The sequence below is a fragment of the Podarcis liolepis genome (assembly GCF_965112155.1).
Source record: "Podarcis liolepis genome assembly, chromosome: 5".
Lineage (NCBI taxonomy): Eukaryota > Metazoa > Chordata > Lepidosauria > Squamata > Lacertidae > Podarcis > Podarcis liolepis.
Window position 1 is genome coordinate 8,917,017 of NC_139556.1, and position 16,575 is coordinate 8,933,591.

At 44.1% G+C, this 16,575-nt stretch overlaps 1 protein-coding gene and 1 long non-coding RNA gene across 2 annotated transcripts in view; both read left to right on the plus strand.

Moving 5' to 3' along the window:
• The window catches only part of GTF2F2 (general transcription factor IIF subunit 2), a 59,853-nt gene that overhangs the window by 38,617 nt on the left and 4,661 nt on the right, over window positions 1-16,575 (plus strand). Inside the window, exons 7-8 of the mRNA XM_083503542.1 lie at window positions 4,141-4,240; window positions 6,787-6,930. Of these exons, the coding sequence (XP_083359668.1) occupies window positions 4,141-4,240; window positions 6,787-6,930 (244 nt within the window). The remainder of the gene's footprint in view (window positions 1-4,140; window positions 4,241-6,786; window positions 6,931-16,575) is intronic.
• On the plus strand, window positions 10,562-16,113 carry LOC310707048. Its single transcript, XR_014526297.1, has 2 exons — window positions 10,562-10,938; window positions 11,464-16,113. It is a non-coding gene; the product is annotated as an uncharacterized lncRNA (long non-coding RNA).

Consider the following 16,575-nt stretch of genomic DNA (forward strand, 5'->3'; position numbering starts at 1 on the left):
GGCTCACACCTCTCATTGAGTTTGTATGTATACTTAAGGTCAGTGCTTTTTCTTCCTAGAAGAAAAAGGTGCCATGGGCATTTCCGGCAAGAGGGGAGGTGGAGGCGGCTGTGGTGATGGAGGGGGAGGAGGAAGAAGATTGAAGAAAGAAGAAGGAAGAAGGAGAGAGAGGCAGAGAGGGCTGCTTGCCTGCCTGTATGCCTGGGGGCTCGCCTTGCACCTTGGCAGCAAGTGAGGCTATGCAAGGCAAAGTGGTCTGCAGATGATTGGGCTGGGGTGGGGAAGGCGGCAGAACTGGGTTTGCCTCGCTGCCACCATCCCAACAAGGGACATGGCAGAGGCTGGGAAAGGGGGGCGCACTCAGCACTCACAGGGCTTTCCTCCCCTTCAACTCTGCTGCCAAGGGGACAGGGAGGATGCCAGGAGCAGCGCTGGAGGGTGGAGATCCATGGGACGTTCCAAGCCTGCACCGGTTTGTGCCAGGCCAGGGAGAGGGGGTCCTCCCAGCCCTTTCGGCAGCGCCATCCTGTGGTGGATGTTGCACCTTCCTGGGGTGGTTGGTGATAAGCCCTGACAGCAATTGTTGTTGTTTAGCCGTTTAGTCGTGTCCGACTCTTCGTGACCCCCTGGACCAGAGCATGCCAGGCACTCCTGTCTTCCACTGCCTTCCGCAGTTTGATCAAACTCATGCTGGTAGCTTCGAGAACACTATCCAACCATCTCGTCCTCTGTCATCCCCTTCTCCTTGTGCCCTCCATCTTTCACAACATCAGGGTCTTTTCCAGGGAGTCTTCTCTTCTCAGGAGGTGGCCAAAGTATTGGAGCCTCAGCTTCACGATCTGTCCTTCCAGTGAGCACTCAGGGCTGATTTCCTTCAGAATGGAGAGGTTTGATCTTCTTGCAGTCCATGGGACTCTCAAGAGTCTCCTCCAGCACCAGAATTCTTTGGCGATCAGCCTTCTTTATGGTCCAGCTCTCACTTCCATACATCACTACTGGGAAAACCATAGCTTTAACTATATGGACCTTTGTTGGCAAGGTGATGTCTCTGCTTTTTAAGATGCTGTCTAGGTTTGTCATTGCTTTTCTCCCAAGAAGCAGGCGTCTTGTAATTTTGTGACTGCTGTCACCATCTGCAGTGATCATGGAGCCCAAGAAAGTAAAATCTCTCACTGCCTCCATTTCTTCCCCTTCTATTTGCCAGGAGGTGATGGGACCAGTGGCCATGATTATGCCTTTAGTTCCCTCCTCCTTGTTTTCCTTTTTTCCTTCTTGGATGATACCTTGTGCATTTTGCTCTTCCTTCCCCTGTTTGCTCTTTTTCAAACTTCTGTTCAGTATGATGAAGATGAGGGGGTTAAGTTACATATCTGACTGCAGCAGTCGCTATATTCCAACTCAACTCTTCAGATTGCTCGTATGCTTATGTTCAAGTACTTAAGTACGCAGCCAAATTGGGATCCAGGTGGCTAAGATCAGAGAGTTACAAAGATATCACAGTTTTCTTTTTGTACTGCAAAAGCTCGTTGTATTATTTATTGAATAATCACACCTAGCAATTATGTATATATAGTTTTTAAGCATCCAAAACATTTATTATATATATTTATATTCCGCCTTTTCCCAGGAGTGGGACTCAAGGCAACTTACAGATAATACTACAAAAGCACAGATAAAATAGAAAAACCTAAAAACAGAAAATTCTTATAGCAGGCATATTACAGATTGGGATGGTTGGTGGATGAAGCTGAGAGTTTCTGGTTGACATGAAATTTGAACCTTGGACATTTTATTCTTTAGCTGCTGTTCCTGTTTTGTTTGTTTTGTTTTTTGTTTGCATAATCTACTACTGATGCTTAATCCTCTTGCTTGAGAAATTTAGGCTGTTAATAACCCCAGGTACAACATTAAGCAGTCTCAGAAACTTCCCCAATGTAGAACTAAATGAACCTTTCACATAACCGTATCTTTATATAGCTATCCCTGTTTGATTCCATTCTATCTTATGTATCATATGGAGAAATCAGTCATGCTGGTTGGATGCATATTGTCATTATAATAAAAGTCAGGAAAATAACAAGAGTTTCATGACTCACTGTTCAATCTGGAATGTGCATGAGATGCTAGCCTAGAAGAAAAACTCCACTCGTAGGTGTAAGGAACATAATGTGGTAACAGCATGCTTTTGGAGACATTGTGCTTTTAGAAATAATAATTCTCTGAAATTTCCTGGTGGAACGACAGTTTCGTATACTGAATAGGCTTTGAGTGATCTGCTCTTCGCCAAAGTTCATTAGGGCCAACATGTGATACAAAAAAAGGGGAAATTGCTTCTATGCTTCAGACCTTGATTCTCAGCTAGCACACAAGCTTCTTTATATAAGGTTCAATACCTATGAACATTATACGAGAGGGGTACACAAATGTCCCTCTCCTGGCAAGTTTCTAGAACTAACTTACAATAACTGTCAGAAATATATTTACCTCGACCTGTTTTCAGACTTGGTGGCAGCACTTTTTATCTTAGGCCTGGATTCAACACCACACTACTAGGCCTGGGTGATGTAGTGATACATCGTCCTGGACTGGTTTGAGGGCCAGAGCACAATGGCGCCTTCACTCGGTGGTACACCACATGTTAAACCACTGCTACTCCTAAGGTGCCATTGCGCTCTGGTCCTCAAACAGAGGAAGTATTGATTGCGTGGCACCAGAGCCGATGGAACACGTTTTTCCCTCGGTGCACCGGGTGCTGGTGGCAGAGGGGCTCCCTTCACTGACAGTGTCTGGTTCGCAGAAGAATGACCTTTATCAGTCATTGGTGCCTCACAGGGCTAGGGCTGATAGAGCTCATTCCTCTGCATTCCAGGCGCTGTCCAAGATGAATGGGAGTTTTTTAAAGGTGAAATATTGAAGGTCCAAAGGCAGACAGTTCCAACAAGAAAGGAAAGTGAGAGGCGTCTAAAGAAACCGGTGGATAAGGAGCTGGCAGAAGAGCTGAGATTTAAGATGGGCATGTGTAAGAAACGGAAGAAAGGGGGAATCCCAGAGGGGCCAACAACTGCAGGGTGAATATCAAAATATATTTAAAAAAATAAAAATTGTCTAGTAGCACCTTAAAGACCAACTAAGTTTGATCTTGGTATAAGCTTTTGTGTGTGTGCACACTTCTTCAGAGGCACACTTCTTCAGGGTGGAGCTGTTGTCATCATGAACAAAACTGATTACATCCAGGAGGTTCACAGACAACTCTCCAATAGGGCCTTTTTTATAAAAACTGGACTCAGACCCCACACAGGAATACAAAAAAGAACTGAACAAGATAGTTAAAGAGCTACCCCCACACATCCAAGAACAGATCCTCTCAAACACACCAACAGAACCTCAACCAGGAACCTTCTATCTTCTACCCAAAATACACAAACCAGGAAATCAAGGACACCCCATCATCTCAGGTATTGGCACTATCACAGGAGGTGTTTCTGGATATATGGACTCTGATCAGTGCTCCTAGCTACGTATGTGCCACCACAGGTATCTGAAGAAGTGTGCATGCACACAAAAGCTTATACCAAGAACAAACTTAGTTGGTCTCTAAGGTGCTACTGGGCAATTTTTATATATATTTCGACTGCGTCAGACCAACACGGCTACCTATCTGAATCTAGAAGGGTGGATATCAGGCAGGCTTAAGCTCAGGATGAGCTCAGGCTTGCAAGAAAGTTATTTACACCTTGATTTGTAATTGTTTCTTTAAAATCATTTCTTGATTTTTTTTAAAAAAATAAAATTCTAGGGAATTTGACACTAGAAGTTTGCATTCATTTTGCTTGTCGATCTGTACTATATCCTTTTTAGGTGGGGTTGATAAGAACCGTACAGAGCCAACACCTAGGGGCTGAGGATTCTTTGTCCCCCATTAAAATATTTGAGGGGGCCAGCCTCCCCCCAGTTGATGGCCATTTCCATTCAAATGGTGTGCATGCACCACATCATGTGATCAATTATTCAGGGTAGGGCTTACCTGCCCCCCCATATTTTATTCAAATTGGCACCTCTGACAGGATATCTAATACAACCAAACTATTATGAGCATATGTTGTTTTTACTGGTTTTTAATTTCCTTTCTCTTTCTTTTAGGCTTCAGATTGAAGAGTCTTCTAAACCTGTAAGCTGGACTATGCAGCTGGACAAAGCTGTAACCACTAACTACAAACCTGTGGCTAATCATCAATATAATGTGAGTAACTTTTCATGCTAGCCTTTATTGTAGTTCTTAAACTAATATTGCCAAATCACTAGGTGGTTAGTTCAACTCAAGATATGAAATTCAGCACTCAGCCCAACTGTAATATGTGTTTAAGTTGACCTATTAAGTCTTCTGTGTTATACAACAGTGTAAGAGCATACTTCTATAAATCCATTTTTAAAAATCCTGTGCATACCCTTTAAAAATTTTTTTTTGCTTTCAAATTGTTATTGGAAGAGGTTCAGTTGATTTTTACAGTTAGCAAATACCTCAACACGTTTTAATTGAAGGAGAGGTATAATCGGCACAACGCCGGGTCAGCCTTGTGGCACAATAAAACAACATTAAAGCAATAAAGCAATAAAGCAAATGATTGGATTAAAGAATAGTTCAGCAGCAGTTAGTGCAATGAAACACCCAGTGAAGTGGCAGGAATGAATTTTTTAAAAAAATAATACGACTGTAAACATGATCAAATAGGACTGTTTTGACCTGCCATCTGAACATGCTCAAAAGCATAATGGGATGCTGCTGCTGAAAAAAATATACCTTCCAAATGTATAATAATAATAATAATAATAATAATAATAATAATAATAATAATAATAATTTATTATTTATACCCCGCCCATCTGGCTGGGCTTCCCCAGCCACTCTGGGCGGCTTCCCAAAAAATATTAAAATACTATAATACATCAAACATTAAAAGCTTCCTTAAACAGGGCTGCCTTCAGATGTCTTCTAAAAGTCTGGTAGTTGTTGTTCTCTTTGACATCTGGTGGGAGGGCGTTCCACAGGGAAGGCGTCACTACCAAGAAGGCCCTCTGCCTGGTTCCCTGTAACTTGGCTTCTTGCAGTGAGGGAACCGCCAGAAGGCCCTCGGTGCTGGACCTGAGCGATGGGGGTGGAGACGCTCCTTCAGATATACTGGACCGAGGCCGTTTAGGGCTTTAAAGGTCAGCACCAACACTTTGAATTGTGCTCGGAAACGTACTGGGAGCCAATGTAGGTCTTTCAAGACCGGTGTTATGTGGTCTCTGCGGCCGCTCCCAGTCACCAGTCTAGCTGCTGCATTCTGGATTATGTAGGTAGGTAGGTGCTTGGCAGTCCCCAGTGCATTACAGAGTTGATGGGCAGCCTCTATATACATGTTTTCTGTGCAGTCCCTACTTAATAAGGAATTTGTGTTATAATAGAGACCATGATGGAACATGAGACAGAGGCAGTGTCTCAGAGCTAATGTAGCATAGTGGCCGGGAGGCTGAACCGTGCGGTAATAGGGAAATCCCCAGTTCAAATCTTGCCTCTGCCAGGAACACTCAGTAGGTGACGTCATGAGCTCACACCAGGACTTAAGCTCTCCTTGTGTGGGCGTGTATCTGCTCTCCAAATACATAAAAGAGAAAATGGCCAGCACAGTGATTTTCTCAGGAGAAGGCTCAAGCGAGCCGATGCAGGGATATATCTGTTTTCATTAGGTAAATGTTTTTTTGTTTCCTGAGCATTGCCTGAAGATGAACACACCACAATAAGAGACATCACTGAAGAAATAAAATAATGTTGGCAGATTCTGGTCTTCTATCACCATCGACTTAGAACTAAAATATCACTTTATAGATGCATTTTGATCTTTCTAAGCTCCTGCCTGCAAGAAAATACTGACTGTGCATGCAATTCTCTTCCTGAGTTCACAGTTTTAAGAGGACATGAAATAAAGCTTTCCACAAGGTCAGTGCACAAGACAGTCCTCCCCCCTCCCACTTAAAATGATATTTTGAGGGGGGGACGGGACGGTGGTGTGCATTGACCTTGTGGAAAGCTTTTTGAATGTCCAAGTACACTATGTCAGCTGGAGATCACTGCTATATGCTTGTTGACTCTCTCAAAGAAATCCAGCGGGTTCATGAGACAGGAGAACATAATCCTCTCTTGCCTACGTGTCAAGCCCTTTAATCTTATGTTCCTAAAGCTGTGATGAGCCTAGAATCCAACCTCTGCTTAAAAAGCTCCGAGGAAGGAGAATACACAGCCTCCCAAGGGAGACGCCCACTGTTGAACAGCTCTTGCTGTCAAAAAGTTCTTCCTGGTGTTTTGTCGGAATCTCATTTCTTGTAAACTTGAATCCAGTAGAATTGTAGAGTTGGAAAGGGACCCTGTGGTACATAACAGGTATGCTTGACAAGTTATATAAAAGAAACAATTGGTCTTTTTAAAGGAATTAATTGTGATTGCCACTTCTTATAGTAAAATAATTCTTCTGTGGAACTAGAAACATTGCCCTTGGCAATTGGCTGCTCTCAGATTCAAGGAATGACAGTGCAAAGCATAAACGGGACTTTGCTCTGTTTTATAATTTGGTTTATCTTTCATTGTGCCTCAACTAAGAATTAAGAAGATTCTTATTTATACCAAAGCAGAACTGATTCGACACCCCCCCCCCCGCCACGTTTTGTTCCTTGCAGCTACAAATTCCAATGGTGGTTCTCCTGGAGTGGGTTAAAAACACCATTTTAAAATTATGCCATTTGGATTAACAGATTGATTATGAAAAGAAGAAAAAGGAAGATGGAAAGAGGGCTCGGGCTGAAAAGCAGCAAGTACTGGACATGCTTTTTTCAGCCTTTGAAAAACATCAGTATTACAACATTAAGGACTTAGTGGACATAACTAAACAGCCGGTGGTAAGTGCTTCTTCTGAAAATGGATGCCATTTGTCATTGATAAATACATTAACTTATTAAGACAAATTCTTTAGTATTTAACATGTGCATAACATGCCTTGTAAATGAATCAGCACATACAGCTTTGTTTGTTTCCAATAATAGACATTGCAACTGCATGTTTAAAAATAATCAAAGCCGTGCAAATTGGTTACGTTTTGTTGTTCTTCCTGATCGGTGTATAAACCACAAGTTCTGAAACACAACAAAGTAACTCTTCACATATCGGGGATTAAGTGAGAAAAGTTTAGATTCAAGTTTAGATTCAGATTTGAAGCCTTTTAGAATTTGTTGCTAGCATGTCAGTCCTCTTGATCTAGAATTCTGTCTAGGGCAGGGGTCTGCAACCTTTAAGACAAAAAGAGCCACTTGGACCCGTTTTCAAAGAAAAAAAAAACTGGGAGCCGCAAAACCATTGCGACATTTAAAACAAATATATCTCCGGAGCCGCGATCTGACAGCGGGCGGGAAGGTGACATCGGGACGGTGCGTGACTAACGCACGCACCGCCCCCATGCGACATCACAGCCAGTACAGCGCCTGCCACAGTGGGGAGTGTCGGGGCGCACAATGCGCCTCCTTCCCTCGCTAGTATCCGCCCCAGAGCCGCGACAAAGGTGTAAAAGAGCCACATGCGGCTCCGGAGCCGCGGGTTGCAGACCCCTGGTCTAGGGTATGGAGTTCCAGTGCATAGAATCATAGAATGGAAAAGTTGGAAAGGACTCTGAGAGTCACCTAGTCCTAATCCAACTCCCTGCAAGGCAGGAAATCTCAACTAAAGCATCCATGATGATTCCCATTTCTGTCAAAGCCAAATTCTACCCATAATGGACAGAGTTTGCAGCACATGGACTGTAGGTGAGACTGTTTTTAAGAGCAAAGTTTGCCATCTGCTCCTTGAAGACAGCTGAAGGAGGGGAATTGAGCCTTTCTCCTCTCCCACCCCCTTGTGGGGGAAACTGAGTTACTGAATTTGGTATTATTATTGCAAGGTCTCTACTAGCACTTACTGCCCATAATGATTGCAGGTATGTCACTAGCTAATAATAGTTACAGAATCTGAAAGACCTTGGAACTGGGAATCAGGTAATGAGCAGATATAATAGGGTCAACAGAGCTTGAATGGTCTGCAAGAGATTCAGTAAGGAGCCACAATAGCCCTGGCGAAGTTTGTGCCTGATGTACAACATCAACAAACCTGGGATAGCTCAGATAGCATGAGACTCTTAATCTCTGGGTCATGGGTTTGTGCCCCACGTTGGGCAAAATATTCCTGTATTGCAGGGGGTTGGATTAGATCAGGCATCCCCAAACTCAGCCCGCCAGATGTTTTTGGCCTACAACTCCCATCATCCCTAGCTAACAGGACCAGTGGTCAGGGATGATGGGAATTGTAGTCCCAAAACAGCTGGAGGGCCACGTTTGGGGGTGCCTGGATTAGATAATCCTTGTGGTCCCTTCCAACTCTCTAATTTCATGATTCTATGGGTCTTCCTCATAAAGTTGTGCTTTGCAGGAAGAGCAAAGCTTTCATTCTCATCCATGATCTCCTTTGAAACGGTTTGCCTTCTGTAAAAATAGGCATTCATGGCCTCTTTTTAAAAAAATGTATATTATTGGATTTTTTTTAAAATGTCAGTTAACAATACTGAACACAAAAAACCTAGAAACACTTGCTAAATATGAAATATGGAGCTTTGGCAAGTGTAAAAGGTAAGTATCACATAAGGATTGTAGTCTCCTCACTTCCAATATCGGCAGTCAAAGAAAGGTGGTGTTCCTAGTTTTTCTTCCATGTGATGTTGGCTGTTGGAAACCGTGCTCAGTCAATTTTACAAAGTCAATAAAGGGATGCCATGCTGTGTAGAAAGTCTTGGTTTCTTCCCTGGTGTGGTGCTTCCTTTGTAGAATGGTTAATTTGTCCATAAATGTCCCATTCTTGTGAGAACCAGGCTTCAAACAGGTTTGTACCTAGAGATTTTCAGTATTTTGCTATCACTAATTTAACTGCTGTTAGTAAGTGCTGAATGAGCTTTGAGAATGAGAAATGCTGAAGAACGTCTCCCATTCAGTCCCACTGAACCTTGGGCCTGTGTGTGGCAGCATATTGACCCAAGATGTGCTTACATCAAAGGAACATAAAATTGCAAAAAGAGATTGCCAGTTCAAGCAATCAAATGCATTAACTGCATCTCAAGTTAATATAACAGTAGGTTCTGAACATAACTGACCCTCCCAATATTGTATTGCAGCGTCCTCTGTTAGGAAATGCTATATAGATCTTTGTTTTATGAATTGAACCATTTGTCAGACAGGAGTTGTGTAGCAGGCCTTTAAGAAAAATTTCCCATCAGGCCCACTCTAAAGTGCAAATTTTGACAGCGATTCTGATCCCGCACATCTTCAAGCTGCAGTTTTATGTCAGATGGCTCTGTTCTTCATACTGAATTCCATGTCTTTATTTGCTATTGTGGATACACTGCGTGAATTGAAAAATATTCTTAGTGGTTTTAATGCCTTATCCCAGTCATCAAGGCTGCCGTGTCAATTGTGCCTTCCAGTCTCTCTGGGTTGTTGTTTTCATTATCCTGAGACTGCGTCACCATATTGGGCTTGACAGAGGCCTGTTATTGCGGTTCTTCAATAGTGTGAGATGGAAGTGAAAATCAGTCGTCCACAGTGTTGTTTTGCAATTCTTGGATTCTACAGCTCATAGCCCACCTGGAGCTATTGAGTATCACAGAACTGTAGAGTTGGCAGGGACACCAATGGTCCATCTAGTCCAAGCCCCTGCAATGCAGGAATCTCAACTAAAGCAAACATGGCAGATGACATACAGACAGACATGCTGGTCATCTTGGAAAAAAGTGACAAGTGGGCTACAGCAGCGTTCTGTCCTAGGTCCATTGTTGTTCAACGCCTATATAAATGACTTGGATGAAGGAATTGAGGTGATGCTCATCAAATTTGCAGATGGCACCAAACTGGGAAGTTGTAGCTAAGACCACAGAAGACAGAACCGGGATTCAAAATGACCTTAACGGATTGGAGAGCTGGGCCCAAGCTAACGGAATGAATTTCAATAGGGACAAATGTAAGGTTCTGCACTTAGGCAAGAAGAACCAGCTGCACAAATATAATATGGGGGACACCCGGCTTGCTAGTAGTACATGTGGAATGATCGAGGGGTTTTGGTAGACCACAAGCTTAACATGAGTCATCAGTGTGATGCAGCAGCAAAAAAGGCTAATGCTATTCTCGGCTGCTTCAACAAAAGTCTAGTGTCCAGATGAAGGGAAGTGATAGTACTGCTCTGTTCCACCTTTGACCATACCTGGGTTACTGTGTCCAATTCTGGGCGCCACAATTTAAGAAAGATGTTGACAAGCTGCAACATGTGCCAGGGAGGGCAACCAAGATGACCAAGGGTATGGAAAACAAGCCTTGTGAGCAGTGGTTGAAGGAGGTATATTTAGCCTAGAAAAGAGGAAAGTGAGAGGACATATGATAACCATCTTCAGATATCTCAAGGGCTGTCACATGGAAGAGGGAACACAATTTTTTTTTTCTCCTGCTCTGGAGGGTAGGCTTCAAGTTACAAGAAAGGAGATTCTGAGTAAACATCAGTGAGAACTTTCTGACAGGAAGAGCTGTTTGACAGTGGAACGGTCTCTCTCAGGAGGCTGTGGACTCTCCTTCCTTGGAGATTTTAAAGCAGAGGTTAGATGGCCACATGCCATGGATGGTGTAGTTGAGATTCCTGCACTGCAGGGGGTTGGACAAGATGTCCCTTGGGACCCCTTCCAACTCATCAACCCTACAGTTCTGTAATTCTTTGATTCTGTGATAGATGCTTTGAGTACTCCAAAGTGTGTCCAAACGCTTCTGCAAATCCTTCTGTCATTCTGAGAGATTTATATTTCCCACTTGTATTTATCATCCTTGTAATATCTGAAAGGGATGCGGGTGGTGCTGTGGGTAAAACCTCAGTGCCTAGGACTTGCTGATCGTATGGTCGGCGGTTCGAATCCCCGCGGCGGGGTGAGCTCCCGTCGTTCGGTCCCAGCTCCTGCCCACCTAGCAGTTCGAAAGCACCCCTAAGTGCAAGTAGATAAATAGGTACCGCTTTATAGCGGGAAGGTAAACGGCGTTTCCGTGTGCAGCACTGGTACCGGTTCGCCAGAGCAGCTTCGTCACGCTGGTCACATGACCAGGAAGTGTCTTTGGACAGCGCCGGCTCCCGGCCTCTTGAGCGAGATGAGCGCGCAACCCTAGAGTCAGTCACGACTGGCCCGTACGGGCAGGGGTACCTTTACCTTTACCTTTAATATCTGAAAAGTAATACTCAGGGCTTGAATCAAAATAAAAAAATTCCTTCCAGTAGCACCTAAAAGACCAACTAAGTTAGTTCTTAGTTGGTCTTTTAGGTGCTACTGGAAGGAATTTTTTTATTTTGACTATGGCAGACCAACACGGCTACCTATCTGTAATCAGGGCTTGAATGTTTATGAACTCTTTAGCTCCCCAGAATACGCTCTTATTATGCTGTATGAACAGCTTACACTTTATTTAAAAATCTGTATTGAGGATCAGTAATAGCTTTCTTGTAACCAAATGCATTTTTATAAAATGCATTTTTGGCAGTCTTCTGTGCTGCAAGTGCAATCTTATTGCCATTATCACCATTTTGTTTTCTCGAAAAAAACAAAACCTAACTATCAAGGGAACAATTTAAGCAGGAACAATTTAACAAGCATCCTTTTAAAAGCAAAAGTGTGAAAGTACATTTCTATGGATTTGAACAAATAACAAATCTTAACAAATCTTGTGGTTAACTCTTAAGCCAGCATTTACAAAAATGTTGGGAATTGGTTTGGTGGCAAATTCAGGAACCGCAAGATAGACATTATGGGGTTCTATCCTGGCCAGGTTCTTCTGGGCTTCCCAGTTCACACTTCTTGTCCTTGGAGAATTCCAGAGAACTTTTCCCTGGGGTGAGAATTGTCCCCAGAATACCAAATGGAAAGGGACTAAAAAGCTGTCGTGCCAGGTTTCCATGGAAAATGGCAAAGTATTGTCATTATCAATAAGCCTGGCGTTAATGCCAGACTTTAGATCACAGACATATGTGTGTAAAATGAATTGTACCGCATAAAATTCACCTCACATGATAAAGGCCATGTTCTTCCACATGTTTGTTTGCTGCATGTGGTGATCTTCCTCTGTAGAGGCATCTGTTGGGGGGAAATAAGATCTGTGACCCACATACGGGTAATTAACAACAGAATTGGCCAGATTCCTGGATTCTCTCCAGCAGGAGAGAGGCTGCAGCAAAGTTTAAAACAGTTGCAGAGTTCAGCAGAAGTATAGCTTGGGAATGTAGGTTGTTAGACCCCTTTTCATATCTTATTTCAGTTCTAGTGCTTGCCCCTCTCTCTACCCCTCTGACAATGAACAGACCACACAACTGTTACGTAAGTTTAAAAGCTTTACTGACAAAATCCAAAGGTCTGGTTCACACGTTATTCCATGTAGCAGCAAGAAGAACACAGGTACAGAATACAGAAAGATTATTACAAGCATGCGTTCTGAACTTGGAGCAAACTCAGACATGTCCTTTCGGGTTGGTTACATGGCATGAAGAGAGAGTGAGGAAAGGAAAGTGAATAAGAAGCATGACCTGAGTCTAGCAATGCAACTCTGTGGTCTTAACCCCTTCATGCACTAACTAACACTTACGCATAGTTATGTTTGACATTAATTTTGTACAGCACTCCTCATCTTTTGCTCTCCCAGAACAGCCTGCTCTGCTCTGTCCAGAAATTTTTCATCTTCCCTGATAGCTCAAAGTGCCTTCAAGGGGTTGTACCTTCTCCTCCAGCAGGGCAGCCACTTGCTGCAGGTAAAGCTGTGTAATTCCTCAGGTAGAAAAATAAACAAGCCACTGGCACGGCTGGTCACTGCAGCAGCTCTCGCTATCCATGTCTCTTGCTCCTATGCACTCCAACACAACACTTCGGCTTTTCCCTGCGAAACACCTTCACAAACACCCCTGTTTGCAATCTCCCAGTGATGTAGAAATGGGGTTTGCTAGCTCCATCTCACTTCCTTTCTCAGCAGTAGTTCCTCTCCCTCAGACCGTGTGCTGTAGTACAGCACATGGCCAAGAACACACCAAAAGCACACAAGCAAGCCTTCAAGCAGCAAGCAACCAGCCTTAGATAAGCAACCAGCCTTAGCCCCAAAGGCACAAGCTCACTTTGTTCTGTCTTTTCCACCAATGCCTCTCAAATCTTCCAGTTTACTGGCCCTGTTTGCCAGCTCCCAGAGACTGAGAACCAGGCTTCCTCCACCTCGGCCCTCCAGATGTTTTGAGACTACAATTCCCATCATCCCTGACCACTGGTCCTGCTAGCTAGGGATGATGGGAGTTGTAGGCCAAAAACATATGGAGGGCCGAGTTTGAGGAAGCCTGCTGAGAACAGTTATGTAGAACCGAGTGAGTGGATTAGAGCAGGGATGTCCAACAGGTTGATCGCAATCTACTGGTCGATCCCTGTGAGGCTTTGGTTGATCGCGGTCGATCGCTGGCCCTTCCCCCTCGCCCTGCCCTCCATCATTGTTGGAGAAGGGAAGACAGAGTTTACAAACTGGGGCTGTTTCCCCCCCAGCGATCCTTCGGTGACTTGCTGTTTCTCTTTGACCCCAAAATAATGTAAAAATGTTGCGCCCCTAAAAAAGCTAAGCAACTTATGCCTCCCGAACCCCCTAAAAAAACCTTTGACCTGAACCCCTAAAAAATGGGGATAGATCACTGCCAGTTTTTAATTCTGTGAGTAGATCACAGTCTCTTGGAAGTTGGCCACCCCCGGATTAGAGAAAGGAAGGTTGCGTCATGTTGAGACAAGTTCATTGCTTTTCTTCTGATTGAAAGTTTTCTCAGCACTTGTTAAACAAGGTGAAATTAATCTTAGTATTCAAAGCTTTTGCTTAGCCAGTTTTCCAAGCGCTTTCAGTGCTGTATTAAAATTAATTTCTAAGTACTTGCTTTTCCCAATTTAGCTACTCAAAATGTGCCCTTTTCTGCTGTCAGTTTGTTAGCTTTATCTTTGTATTCTTTTTCATCTCTGCAAAGTACCTGATTTGGCAGCTTTGTGCTTGACTGTCTGTTGATTACTAGATGTCAGTAATTAGCTTGTAAAGCTGGCAGCTTGACAGACTAGGTTAATTTCATTTAGGCATTGTTAATGGTCCTCTTGGGCAATTTTATTTTGGCAGCATTTGTTCCTGACAGCTCAGGACTTTGTGGAAAGCATGGCCTCCATGGGGCTCTCCCTGAATAAATCTGGCCCTAAGCCAATGGCTTAGATCTGGTGTTTACCTCTGTCGGCGTGCGTGATCTGACACTAAGTTCCAGGGGAACAAAAGAAGTGCCATGGTCAAATTACTTCCTGGTGCAACTAGACTTCTCTGCAGGGAGGTGGGACCAGTTTGATTGTCCGCCCTTGCCACTTAATGGATCCAAATGGCTTCCAGAGAGCGGTAGCCTCTCAGCTGGTGGCCCACTGGAATGTGGAGTTAACCAGGGCTATCGACTGTCTGGCTCTAAAGCGCCCTCTCCAAATGCATGGAGCTCGAATGGTTCTGTGGTATTCCCCAGGACTGAGGGCAATGAGATAATCACTGAGATGGCTAGAGTGACAGTAGTGAAAGACTCATTCTGAATTGAACTGAACATCGAGCTTACCAAGTGGCAAAGGCAAAGAACACCTTCATTGCTGCCCCCATTGCATCAGCAGAAAACAGTTGCAGGAGACTCTTTCCGGTAGTTCGTAGAACCACCTTCGTCATCAGTAAGAACTCCCAAGTACTCCTGCAACGATTTTGCAAAGTTTTTTGGAGATAAAATTGGTTGACTCTGGAAGGCGGTAAATTCCACCATGGTAGCAAGGCCAGGGCGGGAGAGTGCCAGCTCTCTATCTAGTCAAGTTGTAGGGGATCAGTTTCAACCTGTTACCTCTGAGGATATGGAGAGGCTGCTTGGATGAGTAAAACCAACCACCTTTCTTCTCAACCCTTTCCTATTCTGGGATCCGTGGGTTGGTGAATGCTTCCCTCTTGGAGGGAGCCTTCTCATACCCCCTTAAAGAAGCGGTTATCAAACCACTTATTTTTTTAAAAAACCATCTTTGGATCCCACCACTATAGCCAGTTATCATCCAGTCTCTTGGACAAGGTGATCAAGTGGGTGGTCGAAGAAACAACTCCAGGCACGTCTGGACTCTTTGGACCCCTTCCAATCAGGTTTCAGGCCCAATCATGGGAACGTCCTGTGTGGGTGTCTGGAGGCAGTTGAAGGATGGGTGGATGGAGGTTGGTTGATGGAGGTTGAATCACAACAAAACAGAAGTACTGTTTCTTGGGGACAGAAAACGAACAGGTGCAGGGGATTCCCTGGTCCTGAATGGGGTAACTGTGCCCCTGAAAGACCAGATGTTCAGCCTGGGAGTCATTCTGGACTCACAGCTGTCCATTGCGCCATAGGCAACTGTCTACCAGTTCCATCTGGTATGCCAGCTGAGACCCGGCATACTGATGGAGCCGAGAGTGGTACATGCCCTGGTTATCTCTTGAACTAATGCAATGCACTCCACATGGGGCTACCTTTCAAGGTGACTCGGAAACAACCAACCCAGAATGTGGCTGCCAGACTGGTGACTGGTAGTGGCTGCTGGGACCACATAACACTGGTCCTGAAAGATCCACATTGACTCCCAGTACGTTTCCAAGCACAGTTTAAAGTGTTGGCACTGACCTTTAAAGCTCTAAACGGCTTTGGCCTTGTATACTTGAAGGGCCCTGTATACCTCAGCCTGGACACTTGAGGTCCAGCTTCGAGAGCCTTCTGGTGGTCCTCTCACAGTGAAAAGTGAAGTTATAGGGAACCAGGCAGAGAGCCTTCTCAGTAGTGGTACCTACCCTGTGGAATGCCTTCCCATCAGATGTCAAAGAAATAAACTGATGACTTTTAGAAGACATCTAAAGTCAGCCCCGTTTAGGGAAGTTTGATGCTTTATTGTGATTTTATAATTTGTTGGAAGCCACCCAGATTGGCTGGGACAACCCAGTCTGTTGTTGTTGTTGTTGAAAAATGTCACCCAACAGAATTTGTATCAAATACAGTGTGCTTCCACTGCACATAAAGATCACACACTTGGGGCCCAAGTTAGCAGATCCTGTTAATCCTATTGATTTCATTGGGATTTACTACCAAATAAGTGTTCATAATATTACTGCAGTCTTTGGATTGCATCCAGTTAATCTCTTTTCAGAGCAGACCTGTTTGAATTCATAGACCAATATTAGTCATGCCTATTCAGAAGCGGTAAACACATGGCATGGTGGGGTTATACTGCCCTCTCATGCCTGAAGGCAGGAGATGCAGTAAGATCTTTGTCAGTAACCATCAGCCAACGCCTCAGTCCATTTCTTGCCTTGGCCCAGAGTGGCTGTGTGTTCTTATCCTCCCAACAGTCCACAATGAGAATTGTTAATGGTTATTTGTGCCTCCTTATGTTAGTCAGTGTCAGAGTGAGTGTATAGTCT